Genomic DNA, 13,420 nt, shown 5'->3' on the forward strand with positions numbered 1-13,420 from the left:
TTTTCACTCAGCTCTACAGGTGTTGCTTGGATTTCAGATTCCATTCCTGGGATTCTATATTCTATTTCTAGAATTCTAGATTGTTCTCTCAGAGTTCTACACTCCACCCCTGAGGCTCTAAATGCAGCCTAGAGATCTGGCCCTGGGACTCGGGCCCTCTATGTGGTCCCCAGCTGTCCCATTCCTAACTTGGGGTTGGGGGTGTCTTCTCTCCCCAAGGGTGGTCAGCATACATGTGGTCAAAGTAAAGAGAACTTGGTCCTCTTCTCTGTGTGTCTGTGTGTCTTTCCTGTCTTCAGTCGTTTCCTTGCCCCAGGGTTGGGACAAGGAAGGGGGCAGAAGTGGTTAGAAGACGTGAGCCAATATCAGATTTCTGGGTTTCCAAGCAGACTAGAAGTGGATTTCCTGGTGCTGTCGCTTGAGTGCCTGGTCACCCCACACCTGGATCCTCAAATAAATCAACAAAATATATTGAGTGGTTAACAGGTTTGGGGCACTGAAATTAACCATAAGATGAAAAACAACGGAAGACAAAGCTCTAGCCCTCATGGAGATTGCAGTTTAGTGAGGGGAGGGGGGCCCAGACTCCTGGGTCTGAGGGAGGAGGGACTGGGGACCTGGACTCCTGGGTCTGAGGGAGGACAGGTTATAGGACTGGACTCCTGGGTCAGAGCTAAGGGGCTGGGCTGGATTCCCAGGCCGCCCATGTGGAGGGGTGATCCAGCTGAAACATGGCCCACCCCACCCCTCACGCGCCCCGTTATCTCGCATACTGGGCAGAGGGAGGAGGGGGCAGCAGTATATTTAGCCTCTGCCCTCGCCCTTTATCAGTGTCCTCAGTGAGACTTGAGCTGCTGAGACGACGGAAGTCCCAAGAGCCTTCAAGGTCATTCCAGACGCCCCCTCACTGACCCTCCAAGAGCCTGTTGCCCCTTCTCTGCCTTTGCAACTCTTGGCTGGAGTCTCAGCATGGCAGACGAGTGAGTGAAGCTGGTAACCCGGTCTCCTGGGTCCCTGGGAGAGTGAGAGCTGCGAGGCCGGATCCCTGCCCTGAGAAGGGAGGTGGAGACAGGACTCCTGGGAATCGGAATGGGTTAAGGGTTTGGGAATCAGACTCCTGGGGCCAGAGATTAGCGAGCTGCTGGCCAGAACTCTTGGTCAGAGGGGCCTCTGGGGTCCCTTAGTTGACGGACTGGACAGGACAGTACACAGGCACAGCATTAAACCCCCTTTCCTGGTTTCTCTCCCTCCAGAAGCAGCGATGCGGTGAGAGCAGGCGTGGGCCGGACCCGCGGACCGGGGGAGGGCGCTGCAGGGAGGGCTCTGGGGTGGGAGGCTGGAGCATGCAGGGGGTCTGGGGGTCCCGGTGGTAATGCGGCTCCGTTCCCCCAACCCAGGCCGGGGACTCGCGCCCCGCGCCTGCTCCCGTCCGCCGCCGCTCCTCCGCCAACTACCGCGCCTATGCAACCGAGCCGCATGCCAAGGTGAGGGCGGGGCCCGTGCGTCGGAAGGGGCTAGCTAGGGTCCGGATTCAGACTCTAAGGTGGTTTACCCATACCTTGGGAAATAGGGGCGGGGCCAGGTCCTAAATGGAGGCGGGACTTCAGTCACGGACGGAGCCCAAAGGGATGAAGGGCTTTGGGGGCAGAGCTTCTTAAGGGTCAGGGCTCGGATTGGTCAGGCTGCCTATGGGCGGAGTTCCGTTGCCCATGGGAACTGCGATTGCTTAGGGGATCTTGGGCCCAGATTGGTGGATGGGACTGAAGGGCGTAGCCTCCCGTAGACCTAGAGGCGGGCCCAATCCTGGACCTGACTAGAGGCGGTGAGTTTTTAAGCCCCTCCCACCGCCCAACTTCGGATCCCCTTTCCTGATACTCTCTCCATCTCACCCTGGCAGAAAAAGTCTAAGATCTCCGCCTCGAGAAAACTGCAGCTGAAGGTGCGGCCGGGCCTGGAGAGGGAGCCTAGATGTACTTGGGGGCGGGGCTTGAAAATCGGGGCGGGGCTTCGGGTTGCCATTGGGCGTGGCTTTGCGGTGGGGAGCCCCGCCATAGGAGGGGCGGAGCCTTGGAATGATGGACCTTGAGGAGGCGGGTCTCTGGAAGACTAAAGACCCCGCCTGAGATTAGAGGGAGGGGCGGACAGAGGCAGCATCTCTGCTGCGTTTTCAAACCTCTCACCCGGGTTGGGTGCGGTCACGGCGTTCCCTCTGCAGACCCTGATGCTGCAGATAGCGAAGCAGGAGCTGGAGCGCGAGGCGGAGGAGCGGCGTGGAGAGAAGGGACGCGCTCTGAGCACGCGGTGCCAGCCTCTGGAGTTATCCGGGCTGGGCTTCGAGGAGCTGCAGGTACCGACCCTAATTAAGGACTCCTGCCCAGCCTGAAGTCCGAAGTTCCTCGTGCCCGATTTTGCATCCTTGGGACTTGGCTACAGTCACTATTCTTCCCCTTCTGCTCAGGATCTTGGGGTCCAATCTCCCAATCTTTACCCTCACAAGTTCAGAAACATGGCCTGCAGCTGCCTACAGTCTCAAAATCCAGAAGTCGCTTCCTCCAGCTCTAATTCTGTCAGATCCTCAGTACTCCTGGTTCTGGAGTTCTTTGTTCTCAGTTCCTCAGAAATCAGCATTAATCTACTCCTTCAGGACCAGGTTTCCAGGTCTCTCAGACCCAAGAGTCCAGGCCCCCAGCCTCCCCCCAACCACACACACCACTTTCCTTCACCAGGACTTGTGCCGACAGCTCCATGCCCGCGTGGACAAGGTGGATGAGGAGAGATATGATGTGGAGGCAAAAGTCACCAAGAACATCACGGAGGTGGGAGGCACGCGCAGTCTGGTTCCCTTCAGGGTAGGGTACAATGCCTGGGGCTGTTGTCTTAGCCTGGCCCCTTGCAGCTGCTTGTGGTTGAGGAGACCCAGGACAACTCTGTGAGTCTGGTAGGGAGGGGGCAGAAGGATGACTCCAATATGGCCAGGCAAGGCTGTTCCAGGCAGAGGGAACAGCACGTGCAAAAGCCAGGAGGTAGGACAGCAGAAAACATGTTTGTGAAAATAGGAAGGCCTGGCAATTAAGTTCGCAAATTTGTTCCAACAATGTTGCTAACCTTTCTTTTTTTTTAGATTTTTTTTTATTGGGGCATTGGGGAGGGGGAACAGCCAAGTTGTTGTCCTTCAATCTTAGTTGTGGAGGGCACAGCTAGCTCAGCTCCCAAGTCCAGTCGCCATCCAGCTGCCCGTCGGCAGCTCAGGGCAGCTCAGCTCAAGGTGCTGTGTTCAATCTTAGTTGAGGGTGGGCATAGCCCACCATACCATGCAGGAGTCAAACTCCCGAAACCTTGTTGTTAGGAGCACATGTTCTCACCAGCTGAGCCATACTGCTACCTGTTGGCAGCTCAGCCGCAGCTCAGCTCTGGCGCAGCTCACTGGCCTGTGGGAATCGAACCGGCGACCCTGTTGCTCAGAACTTGTGCTCTGAACCAACTGAGCCACTCGGCCGGCCCCCTCCCCTCTTTAATATATATCAGAGGGATTATTCATTATGAATTTGTACCAATGGGACAAACAGTTAACCAAGTTTACTATTTGGAAATGCTGAAAAGGCTGCGTGAAAAAGTTAGACGACCTGAACTTTCGCCAACAATTCATGGCTCTCTTGCATCATGAAAATGCATCAGCTCACACGGCACTGTCTGTGAGGGAGTTTTTTAGCCAGTAAACAAATAACTGTACTGGAACACCCTCCATACTCACCTGATCTGACCCTCAATGACTTCTTTCTTTACCCAAAGATAAAGGAAATATTGAAAGGAAGACTTTTCATGACATTCAGGACATCAAGGGTAATACAATGAAAGCTCTGATGGCCATTCCAGAAAAAGAGTTCCCAAATTGCTTTGAAGGGTGGACTAGGTGCTGGTGTCGGTGCATAGTTTCCCAAGGGGAGTACTTTGAAGGTGACCATAGTGATATTCAGCAATGAGATATGTAGCACTTTTTTTAGGATGAGTTCGCGAACTTAATTGTGAGGCCCCGTATATGGCTGTAGCATCAAGTGTTGGTAAATGAGCTCAGGCATGGGTGGGGAACTGTGAGATGCAGGTAGCAGGGTGGGATGTGTCAGTGGTTTTCAGAGAGATGAGGCTGGGGCAGATTGGGGAGGGCTTCCAGTTCCAGGATGTGGAGCTTAGATTTTGTTCTGAAAGTGGTGGGAGCCTCAGCTAGGGATACCCTGGATGAGGTCTTGATAGGGATAAGAAAGAAGTGGAGGGTGGAAGAGTGGGATAAGAGAGAAGTGGCCACCCACAGATTGCAGATCTGACCCAGAAGATCTTTGACCTTCGGGGCAAGTTCAAGCGGCCCACCCTGCGGAGAGTGCGGATTTCTGCGGATGCCATGATGCAGGCGCTGCTGGGAACGAGGGCTAAGGAATCCTTAGACCTGCGGGCCCACCTCAAGCAGGTGAAGAAGGAGGACACAGAGAAGGTGAGTGTGGCAAGGGCCAGGAAAGGGGATGTGTAGAGGAGAGGGTGTGGGGGCAACAATCCCAAGGCCTATCCTGAAGGCAGATAGCGCTTGGAGTTATGAGGAGCGGTATCTGGTAAGGGGTCCTCAACAGGAAGTATAGGAGGGGCACAGGAAATGCAAGGGTAAGACAGGAAGTGTATTAGGGAGAAAGGAAGTAGCAAGGAATCAAGAAGTGCATGAGGGAGACAAGGAGAAGACAGGGAGTACAACAGGAAAAGAAGTGAGCAAGTAGGCAGGAAGTGCACAAGGGAGACAGAAAGTGTATGGGGGAAACAGGAAGTGCATGGGGGAGACAGGAAGTGAACAGGGAAAGACGGAAATGTAATAGGAAGAGAAGAAGTATGCAAGGAGATAGGAACTGTAGGAGGGAGACAGGAAGTGCATGAAGGAGAGACAGGAAGTGCATGGGGCAAATTGGACAGGGTTGTTGAGGGGAAAAGAAATGTTCCAGAACCACATCCTTGGGCAGGCAGCCAGAACAGAGTGGCCCAGCAGGTTGCAGTGCAGGTGGAGGGTATTTGAGAGACTGTTGACCAGGAAGACACCCCAACCTCTGACTCCATCCCCCCAGGAAAACCGGGAGGTGGGAGACTGGCGCAAGAACATCGACGCGCTGAGTGGAATGGAAGGCCGCAAGAAAAAGTTTGAGGGCTGAGCCGGCTTTCCCACCGCCAGGGCCCTGAGGATGACCCTGAGAAATAAAGCTTCTCTCTCAGCTGGGAGTGGCTGTGTGTCTCCAATTAGGGGGCTTGGGGGTGAGAGAGAGTGGGGAACTGAGGGCCGGGCTCCCCGGAAGCCATGCCACAAGACCCAAGAAAGAGCTAGAAAGGTAGAGACATGGACACATAGCAAAAGAGAGACAGAAACGGGATTACAGACACACATACACAGATCTGGGGACACCAACAGACACCAAGGGAGAAAGATATGAAAGGACACCCACAGAAATGCAGAGACCAAAACGCACAGAGAGGGAGAGACAGGCAGTGTGAAGAACACAGACACAGACAGCTGCAGAGAGCTCGAGAAAGAGACCCAAAGAGAAAGTCCGAGAAATGCATGGAAAAAAATAGAGACAGCTGACAGCGAGAGACAGAGACAGGGAATTACAGAGACACCAAGAGGCACAGACAGATGAGGAGTCCTGCTCTCCAGGGCTGGCTCCCCGAGAGGTCAAGGTCGTGGCTTGGCAGAGAAGGGGGAAAGGGATACCAAAAAAGGTCAGTGTCAGATGGAGATGGGGGGAGGGAGCAAGGTCAAACGGGCCTGACACCCCACCCTCTCCCCTCCCGTGGCACACACCTGCTTCCCAGCTTTAGCTCCTGTTGTCATCAGGGTGGAATCCTGGTGGCAGACAAAGGGGTGGGGGTGGGGTGGGGAGACAGAAAGATGGACAGAGACAGAGACACACAGTTGGAGTCACAGAAACAAAGGAGAGACAGAAACAGAGAAAGAGAGTATAATAAACGGGCGCCCAGAGACAGAAAAGGAGACCAGAACCTGGGAAAGAAAATGTCCCGTTGGCCCCTTTCCTCAATAAGCATTCTCCAAGGATAAGAAGTGTGCTGAGCTCAACTACTTCAAAGCACTGAATGCCGAGTGCTGTAGGGTGGAAAGCATGGGGGTTCCGGGGAGGCGCCGACCGGGTGGAGGAGGGGTCTCAGAGCAGCCAGGTGGTGCCTGAATCCTGAACTTGAAGCCAGAGTGGGAGCAGGGCAGCTCTGCGCTGGGCTAGTGTTTGGGGAAAGGAATTCCCTCCCCCTCCCTCTCCCCCGGGGCGGGGCTGAGCTCTGCTATAAACCCAGGGGTGCTTCGCCACCTCCCCAGGTTTGGCCCGGGAGTTCACGCCTCTGCAAATCCAGCTTTTGGTAACGGCCCTGCGGTCTCCGGGATAGGAGGGGTGTGAAGAAGAGGTATGGTGGTAGTGGAGCACAGATATGGAGGTCTGGATATTTCGGAGGCTGAGGCCTTGGTTGACTGAGGATGGAGGGGAAAGTGTTAGGATTTGGGGGTTACAGAATCTGGGGTGCTGGGATTTGGGTGTTCCAGAATATAAAAATTTAGGACCTCAGGTCTCACAGTGAGGGAATCTCAGAAATTGGGGGTACCTGGGTTTGGGTGTCAAACAGTCTGGGTGTCAGGCGTGGATGGGGTGTCAGAGTCTGGGGTTCTACGAATTGAGGTCTCAGGATCCGCGGTCCTATGATTGGAAGTGTCAGAACTTGTAGTGTCATAATTTGGGGTATCATGAATTGGGCCTCCGAGTTTGGGCTTCCCGATTTGGGGGAGGGGCAGTCTCATGATCTTGAGGTTTCAGAATTTAGGAGGTGTCAAGACCTGGAATCTCAGTTGGGGGTCTCAGAATCTGGAGCTATGAGGACTTGCTGGTGCATCATAGATTGGGGGTCTCAGGATCTGTGGGCAGTGGGATTTTGGGGGGACTCAATGTGAGCACGTTGGGGCCTGGGGGATGTCAGTGATTGGGGACGGTCTAAGTATTTAGGGGTCAGGATGAGGTCTCTGGACCTCCATGCTCCTGCTCCCTCCCTGGCTGTGAGTGAAGGTGAAAGGAGGAGACAGGTGGGAAGATAACCAGCCAAAGGGAAGGCCATGGTATCTGGAGGTGGAAGAAGGGAACAAGGGTGACTAATTCTACAAGAAGCCCCTCCCCTCGAATCCCATTTTAGAAGATGTCCTCTGTTTCTCTGTGTATGACATCCCCCCCAAAATAGCCCCTGGGGGTGGGGCACTATTGTCTTCAGGCCACTGTCCTTCCAAATATATTCTCCTAATCCTGACTCAGATCGGGTTCACAGGGACCTATCATAAGACAAAAGAGGACAGCTGGGGGTGGGGGTGGGGTGGGGTGGGTGAGCTACCGCTTTGGGCCTGTGCCAGGACCACACCTCCTGAAGTCTATTCCCCAGGGGTTTAGTCGGCCTCCAGTCCCTCCTCCCTCAGACCCCGGAGTCCAGACTCCCAGCCTCTCATCCTTCAAGACCCCAACCCACTCCGCCTGTTCTCTGCGGTTCTTAGGTTCCCCCAGGATGTCGGACACCGAAGAACAGGAATATGAGGAGTGAGTGATGCTGGTGGGAGGGCTGGGGCCTGGAGAAATGGAGACACTCTTCCCCTTCCAACCGTGTAACTCTCCTCCCTCTTTCCTTTGCATCCTCGTCCCTAGGGAGCAGCCTGAAGGTGAGTGGGGCTTGCTCTGGCCTGGGGCGTTTGGGGACACCACGTGGATCACAGCCCACGCGAGGCGAGAGGAGTCGTGGCAGCCTCCCGGGAGGGGGCTTGTGTAGAGTGGCGGGTGAGCTCTCCTCGCGCCGAATTTCAGCCTCCTGAGTTTTCCAGTTCCATCTGCACAGCCAGTGGGAAAAGCTCACTGTTCCTGTTTGCAGCTGAGACTCAGGGTTCCCCCGGCCGAGCTGAGACTCGAACCGGATCACTGCCCCCACTCCCCTGCCCCCAGACCCCACACCCTACTGGGCTCCTAAAGCCCTCTCTTCTCTGCCTCTACCCCTTCCAGAAGAGGAGGCTGCTGAGGAGGAGGAGGAAGGTGAGGCCCTGGACTCCGCAGGTCTGGAGCTGGACGCGGGGGTCGGGCCAGGGGCTTGGTGGGGACACTTGTCCAGGGGTGGAGGCTGGGGTGGAGTTACGGGGACTCCCGATGGCCTCGGCTTCAGTTCCTTTAACAGCTTCTTCCCTCTCTCCTCTCTCTCCCTTCCCGCATCTGGGTGTGGCCGCTCTCCCCCACCTCTGCTCCCCAAATCCTCGCTTTTCCCCTGCCCCCTCCCCAGCCCCCGAGGAGCCGGAGCCGGTGGCAGAGCGAGGTAACCACGGCTGCTTCGCTTCCCGAGAACGATTTCGGGGGCCCGGGGGACTCCCGATATCTTCGGGACCCTGACCTCAACGAAGACTCCCTCCCGTCCCCATAACCCGCTCCAGGCCCGGTCCTTTAAGCCTCGGAGAGCTCGCGCGCCCTCTGGTGGACACGAAGGGAAATCGCCTCTGCGGCTTTAACCTTTTCCCTTCCTTCTTAAAGGGACCGACACCCAAGCCTTCTTCTCCAGCCTGGAGGAATACTTTTAGAAGGGTTGGATGTTTGCGGAGAGGCACCCCTGCCCCCATCTTCGCTCCCAATCCTGTCTGTTATTTTTCTCCTCCATATACATTCAAATGTTAAGACCTGGATTGTAGAAAGGGCTAGCACTGGGAGTTTGGATTCCTATGTCCCCAAGGAGGAGGGGCTGAGGACACACAACTCCTGGGTCGCTGAATGAAAAGAGAGTTTGGGGTCCCCCTGTACTGCTAGGTTTTGATGGAGGATGGCAGGACCTCTGGGTATGTAGAAGGAGGAAGTTCTTGGGTTTGGACCCCTGGGTTCCCAGAAAAATGGAAGGGGATGTTCCCCACACCAGTTCTGAATGTATATTTGATGCGTGTGACCCTATTCCTCTTTTACGGCCACCCTAATTTTCCTTCTCCCGTTTTCTTCCCCCATGCCCTTCCCAACCCCCAGAGCAGCAGGAGGGGGGAACTGGGCTTCTGGGGGCCCAGCAGAGGCTTGGAGGATTCCCTCCTCTGGGTGTGTTAGGCCCACCCTCATTAACCAATTGTCTCTTTGTATCCCCTCACCAGAAGAGGAGCGCCCCAAACCAAGGTGAGATCCTAAGGGGTATGGAGGGGGGGCATCCCAATCATGTCTTCCTAATTATGTTCCTCAACTCCAGAGATAGGGTGTGAGGAAGGCAGAGGAGGAGAGTGGGGATATTCAAACAGAGGGAAGGACAGTCAATGATTCCTTCTTTCAGCAAACGTGTGGAGAACTTCCCATTGTGTTCCCAGGGTTTTCCCAGCAGCCCCTGACTGCCCTGTTGGTGAAAAAGACCCATATACAGCAATGGTAGCTAGGATATCAGAGTAACACAGACCAGGGGCCTACGTTTGCCCTAGGCAATCAAGGAAGCTTCCCAGGGGAGGTGAAGTTCATCTAGCCGAAGGAGGTAGAAGGGAAATTGCAGACAAGGAAGTGGTGTGGTACACATAAGATCCCGCAGCTGCATCTAGGCCAGTTTTTCAAGGAGCAGACATAGACACAGGTCATTCTGATAGGAGGACCCTAAACTAGGGGAGGTTGTGAGATCTCACAGAGAGGAGCCGGTCCTGGAGGAGGTGACCTTGGGGCCAAAGCTTGGACATGCAAGGAGGCAGCAATCTGAGCATGAGAAAAAACTTAAAAGCAGAAATTCTCTGAGCCTGTGTGGGCAGTGTGCGAATTTCAGTGTAGAATGCAAGAAGGGGAGAGGCCATGAAGGCCAGGGCATTGGTGGGCCATGGAAGGGTTTTGAGCAGAGGAGGCATAGGGTCAGATCTGGGTGAGAGAGCACAGATGTGCCACAGGGTCAGGGAAGGCTTGTTGGAGGAGGAAAGCCCTCTTGGGGGAATGAAGTATATTGGGGAGGGCATCGCAAACAGAGGGAACAGCATGCACAAAGGCCCTGGGGCACGAGGACACAGGACATGGCTAGGGAACTGTGATATGTGTGAGGAGAGGTGATGCTGGAGAAGTTGGCTGGGGCTTAGGAGAGCCTGGACTACAGAATCAAAGGGCAAAAATCTTTAAAGGGCTCACACGGGGGACAAGGAGACAGAGATGAAACAGCCAGAGAAGTAAGAGGCAACTCAGAATCCAAAGAGAGAGGGCTGACCATACCCAATACAAATATAATGCTAGCCACGTAATGCTACCATGTAATGGTACACCTTTTACGAGCTCATGTTAAACAGTAAAACAAAATACATAGGATTAAGCTTATATTTTATTCAACCCATGATATCTCAAATTTCATCATTTTAACAGGTAATTAACATGACATGTTAAATATTTTAGATTATTTTGTTCGTACCAAGTCTTCGAATTTAGGTGTGTTTCACTGATAGCCCCTCTCGATTGGGACAAGCTACATCTCAGGTGCTCAGAACCATGCAGGGTTGGTGACCACCATGCTAGACAGCATAGCTGGGGGTGTCAGAGAGGTCACACTGCTCACAGTCTTTCTCCTCTTCTGTCCACTCAGCCGTCCTGTACCTCCATTGATCCCCCCAAAGATCCCAGAAGGGGAACGTGTGGACTTCGATGTAAGTAACACACATCCCACCCCCAGGCACAGCTGCTACCTCTTAGGGTGCCTTCGTGCAAATTAGGAAAAGGGGTTCCATTCTGACTCCTCTTGGAATTCTGTCCTGACAGCTAAGTAGTGTCAGAACACGGTGCTTTGCTGCCATCTGCTGGAAATTTTGTAAACTGTCAAACCTATCGTTTCCTGCTGGAAAGGGCCCGCTCCTGACTCTCGGAGGCGCTGCTGAGAATGATTGGATTCCCTTCCTCTGTCCTGCAGGACATCCATCGAAAGCGCATGGAAAAAGATCTGCTGGAGCTGCAGACGCTCATTGACGTGCACTTTGAGCAGCGCAAGAAAGAGGAAGAGGAGCTCATTGCGCTGAAAGACCGCATTGTGAGTAGAGGGAGGTGGGGCTCCCCAAATCCTTCTCTCAGTCCATGCCATCATTTGGGTCTTGGGTGATAACAGATTCCCGTCCAGTACAGACCTGAGGCTGAAACTGAGTGTACCCAGGTGTGGCCACACTCAAACTTGTGCATCTCCACTCTTGACTTCCTCTGGGGAGGGTGACAAGTGGGTGGTGGTCCCTGCACCCCCTCATTCGTCTCCCTGCCCCAGGAGCGGCGCCGGGCGGAGAGAGCTGAACAACAGCGCTTCAGAACGGAGAAGGAACGGGAGCGACAGGCCAAGCTGGCGGTGGGTACCTCCTTCCCCCGGGAACCTGAATGTGACTGCTTCAGCTGGATGCTCCGTTTTCCATTCATGATATTCTCTGTGATCTCGAGAAAGTCCTCATGTTTTATTATTCAAGGCTCTTTCTGTTGGAAGGGACAGAAAGCCCAACCCAAACTGGATTTAGTGGACAGAGAATTTTATTAGCTAATATAGCTCAGAAGTCTAGGGTGTGACTTGCTTCAGGCTTGGCTGGATCAAGGGACTCAATATCACAAAAACTTAGCTTTTCTCTTCCTACCCCTCATTCCATCTTTCTGTGGACAGTGGGGTGGCTGACTCATCCCGGTTAGTGTGGGGCTGTCCTGGTCCAAGCCCTAACAATCCTGTATCCTGTCTGTCCAGGCAAACTGGAATTGCAGGTGGGTCCAATGTCCTTATAAGAGGGAGGCAGGAGGGTCAGTCAGGTATTTGAAGATGGAAAAAGGGCATACTTGCCAACGGGTGCTGGTGGCCCCTAGAAGCTGAAGGCAGGAGGCTAGAGGCTCCAGGAAGAACCAGCCCTCCTCACACCTTGGTTTTAACCCAGTGAGAGCTGTGTCAGACTTCTGACCTGGACAACTGTAAGATAATAAATTTCTGTTCTTTTAAGCCACTAAGTTTGCAAATTACTAACTCAGGTGGGGAATGCTGGACATGCAAAAACCATTAAGTCCACCTCACCAGCCCTTCCAGTGGGGAAGGGGCTTGGTCTGGACAAGCCACTCTTTCTTGAACATGCAGTGCACACATTCTGGTTGTGGTAACGCCTTTGATAGACATTCTAGAACGCTTCCCTCAAGCTCAGGGCCATCAGCCTCTTTAGTGCCCCAAACCCTCCACTGCCATCACCAGTTACCCTCCTTGACCCTCTGAGGACAGTCATTCTCATCTCATGAGACTAAGGGAGACTAAGGCCCAGAGAGGGTGAGTATCTGCACTGAGGTCACATAGCAAGTTCCCCACTGGCCATTTCAGGCTGGATGGATGCAGGAAAAGTAAGCACAATCTGCTCTCATTTTAATTTTTGCTGGGGGGGTCCTAAGGCCCAGAGAGGAGGGGGTACTGGCAGGCCGTGACACAGACAGGCCTGGAAGGGCCAGAGGGGAATGTCTGCATCTCTGCCTGTTCCCTACTGACTTTGTCTCTCATTATTGGGTCTGAGCCCCACCCCCACATCCCCATCTCAGGTCCCTCCCCATCAGTGAGGGTTTAACCCCTTTCTTCTACAGGAGGAGAAGATGAGGAAGGAGGAGGAAGAGGCCAAGAAGCGGGCTGAGGATGACGCCAAAAAGAAGAAGGTTCTATCCAACATGGGAGCCCATTTTGGGGGTTACCTGGTCAAGGTGAGTTCAGCCTGCTGGGGCTCAAGGTCTAGGTTCCCAGGGAGGAGGCAACTAAAGGGCAGACTTCTGGTTCCTGAGGGAGGAGAGACTGGACTCCTGGGCCTGGGGGAGGAGGGGCTGAGGTCTTAGATGCCTAGGGTCCTGGGGGAGATGGTGGCCAGGAGCACAGACCCCCTGACATGGGGAGCCCTCTGGAGGATCTATCCCCCAGGTCAAGATGTCCCCTTTCCAATCCTCAGGCAGAACAAAAGCGGGGTAAGCGCCAGACAGGGCGGGAGATGAAGGTGCGCATCCTGTCTGAACGTAAAAAGCCTCTGAACATTGACCACCTGGGAGAGGACCAGCTCCGGTAGGTGGGGGAGGGGCCTGAGTGTGACACAGGGAGATAAAGGGACCCTCACCCAGATCCGGGCCAGCACAGCCCTGGTGTGAGTGTCTCTCCCTCTCTGAGCTCTTGTAGCCTCCTCTGTGAAACCTGTCACTGATATAGGACCCACTTTTTGTGGGTGCCAAGTCCTGTGAGTTTGGGAGGTAATGTGGTGGGAAGCCCGACAACACAGCTCACCAAAATTGAGGAGATGAAGTTGACTTAATTGTGTTATTTAACTTCTCTGGGCCTCGCTTTCCTCATTGGTAAAAATGAGAATATGACAAGAAAATCTACCTCACAGAGCTGTGAAAGGCCAGTCACATCATCATCACCATCATCA

At 54.1% G+C, this 13,420-nt stretch overlaps 2 protein-coding genes across 8 annotated transcripts in view; both read left to right on the top strand.

Moving 5' to 3' along the window:
• The first annotated feature begins 817 nt into the window (after positions 1 to 817).
• Positions 818 to 5,247, top strand: TNNI3 (troponin I3, cardiac type). 2 transcript variants are annotated; one of them, XM_019627957.1, is made up of 8 exons: positions 818 to 980; positions 1,254 to 1,266; positions 1,398 to 1,484; positions 1,898 to 1,939; positions 2,216 to 2,347; positions 2,727 to 2,816; positions 4,307 to 4,483; positions 5,097 to 5,247. In XM_019627957.1, the coding sequence occupies exons 1-8, from the start codon at positions 970 to 972 to the stop codon at positions 5,178 to 5,180; spliced, it is 636 nt and encodes a 211-aa protein (XP_019483502.1). In that variant the 5' UTR covers positions 818 to 969; the 3' UTR covers positions 5,181 to 5,247. The 2 variants fall into 2 exon arrangements, with proteins under 2 accessions (XP_019483502.1, XP_019483503.1); XM_019627958.1 differs by lacking the exon at positions 1,398 to 1,484.
• Positions 5,187 to 13,420, top strand: part of TNNT1 (troponin T1, slow skeletal type) — an 11,182-nt gene continuing 2,948 nt past the window's right edge. The window contains exons 1-11 of one of the 6 annotated variants that reach the window (XM_019627950.1): positions 5,187 to 5,280; positions 7,562 to 7,604; positions 7,710 to 7,723; positions 8,058 to 8,087; positions 8,329 to 8,361; positions 9,170 to 9,191; positions 10,609 to 10,669; positions 10,930 to 11,046; positions 11,272 to 11,349; positions 12,597 to 12,710; positions 12,950 to 13,059. In XM_019627950.1, the coding sequence (XP_019483495.1) occupies positions 5,211 to 5,280; positions 7,562 to 7,604; positions 7,710 to 7,723; positions 8,058 to 8,087; positions 8,329 to 8,361; positions 9,170 to 9,191; positions 10,609 to 10,669; positions 10,930 to 11,046; positions 11,272 to 11,349; positions 12,597 to 12,710; positions 12,950 to 13,059 (692 nt within the window). In that variant the 5' untranslated portion in view covers positions 5,187 to 5,210. Of the gene's footprint in view, positions 5,281 to 5,943; positions 6,439 to 7,561; positions 7,605 to 7,709; positions 7,724 to 8,057; positions 8,088 to 8,328; positions 8,362 to 8,689; positions 9,192 to 10,608; positions 10,670 to 10,929; positions 11,047 to 11,271; positions 11,350 to 12,596; positions 12,711 to 12,949; positions 13,060 to 13,420 lie in introns of those variants that run through there. The other 5 variants (XM_019627954.1, XM_019627955.1, XM_019627953.1 and 2 more) reach the window with 5 other exon arrangements.

Source organism: Hipposideros armiger, unplaced genomic scaffold (genome assembly GCF_001890085.2).
Source record: "Hipposideros armiger isolate ML-2016 unplaced genomic scaffold, ASM189008v1 scaffold_742, whole genome shotgun sequence".
NCBI lineage: Eukaryota > Metazoa > Chordata > Mammalia > Chiroptera > Hipposideridae > Hipposideros > Hipposideros armiger.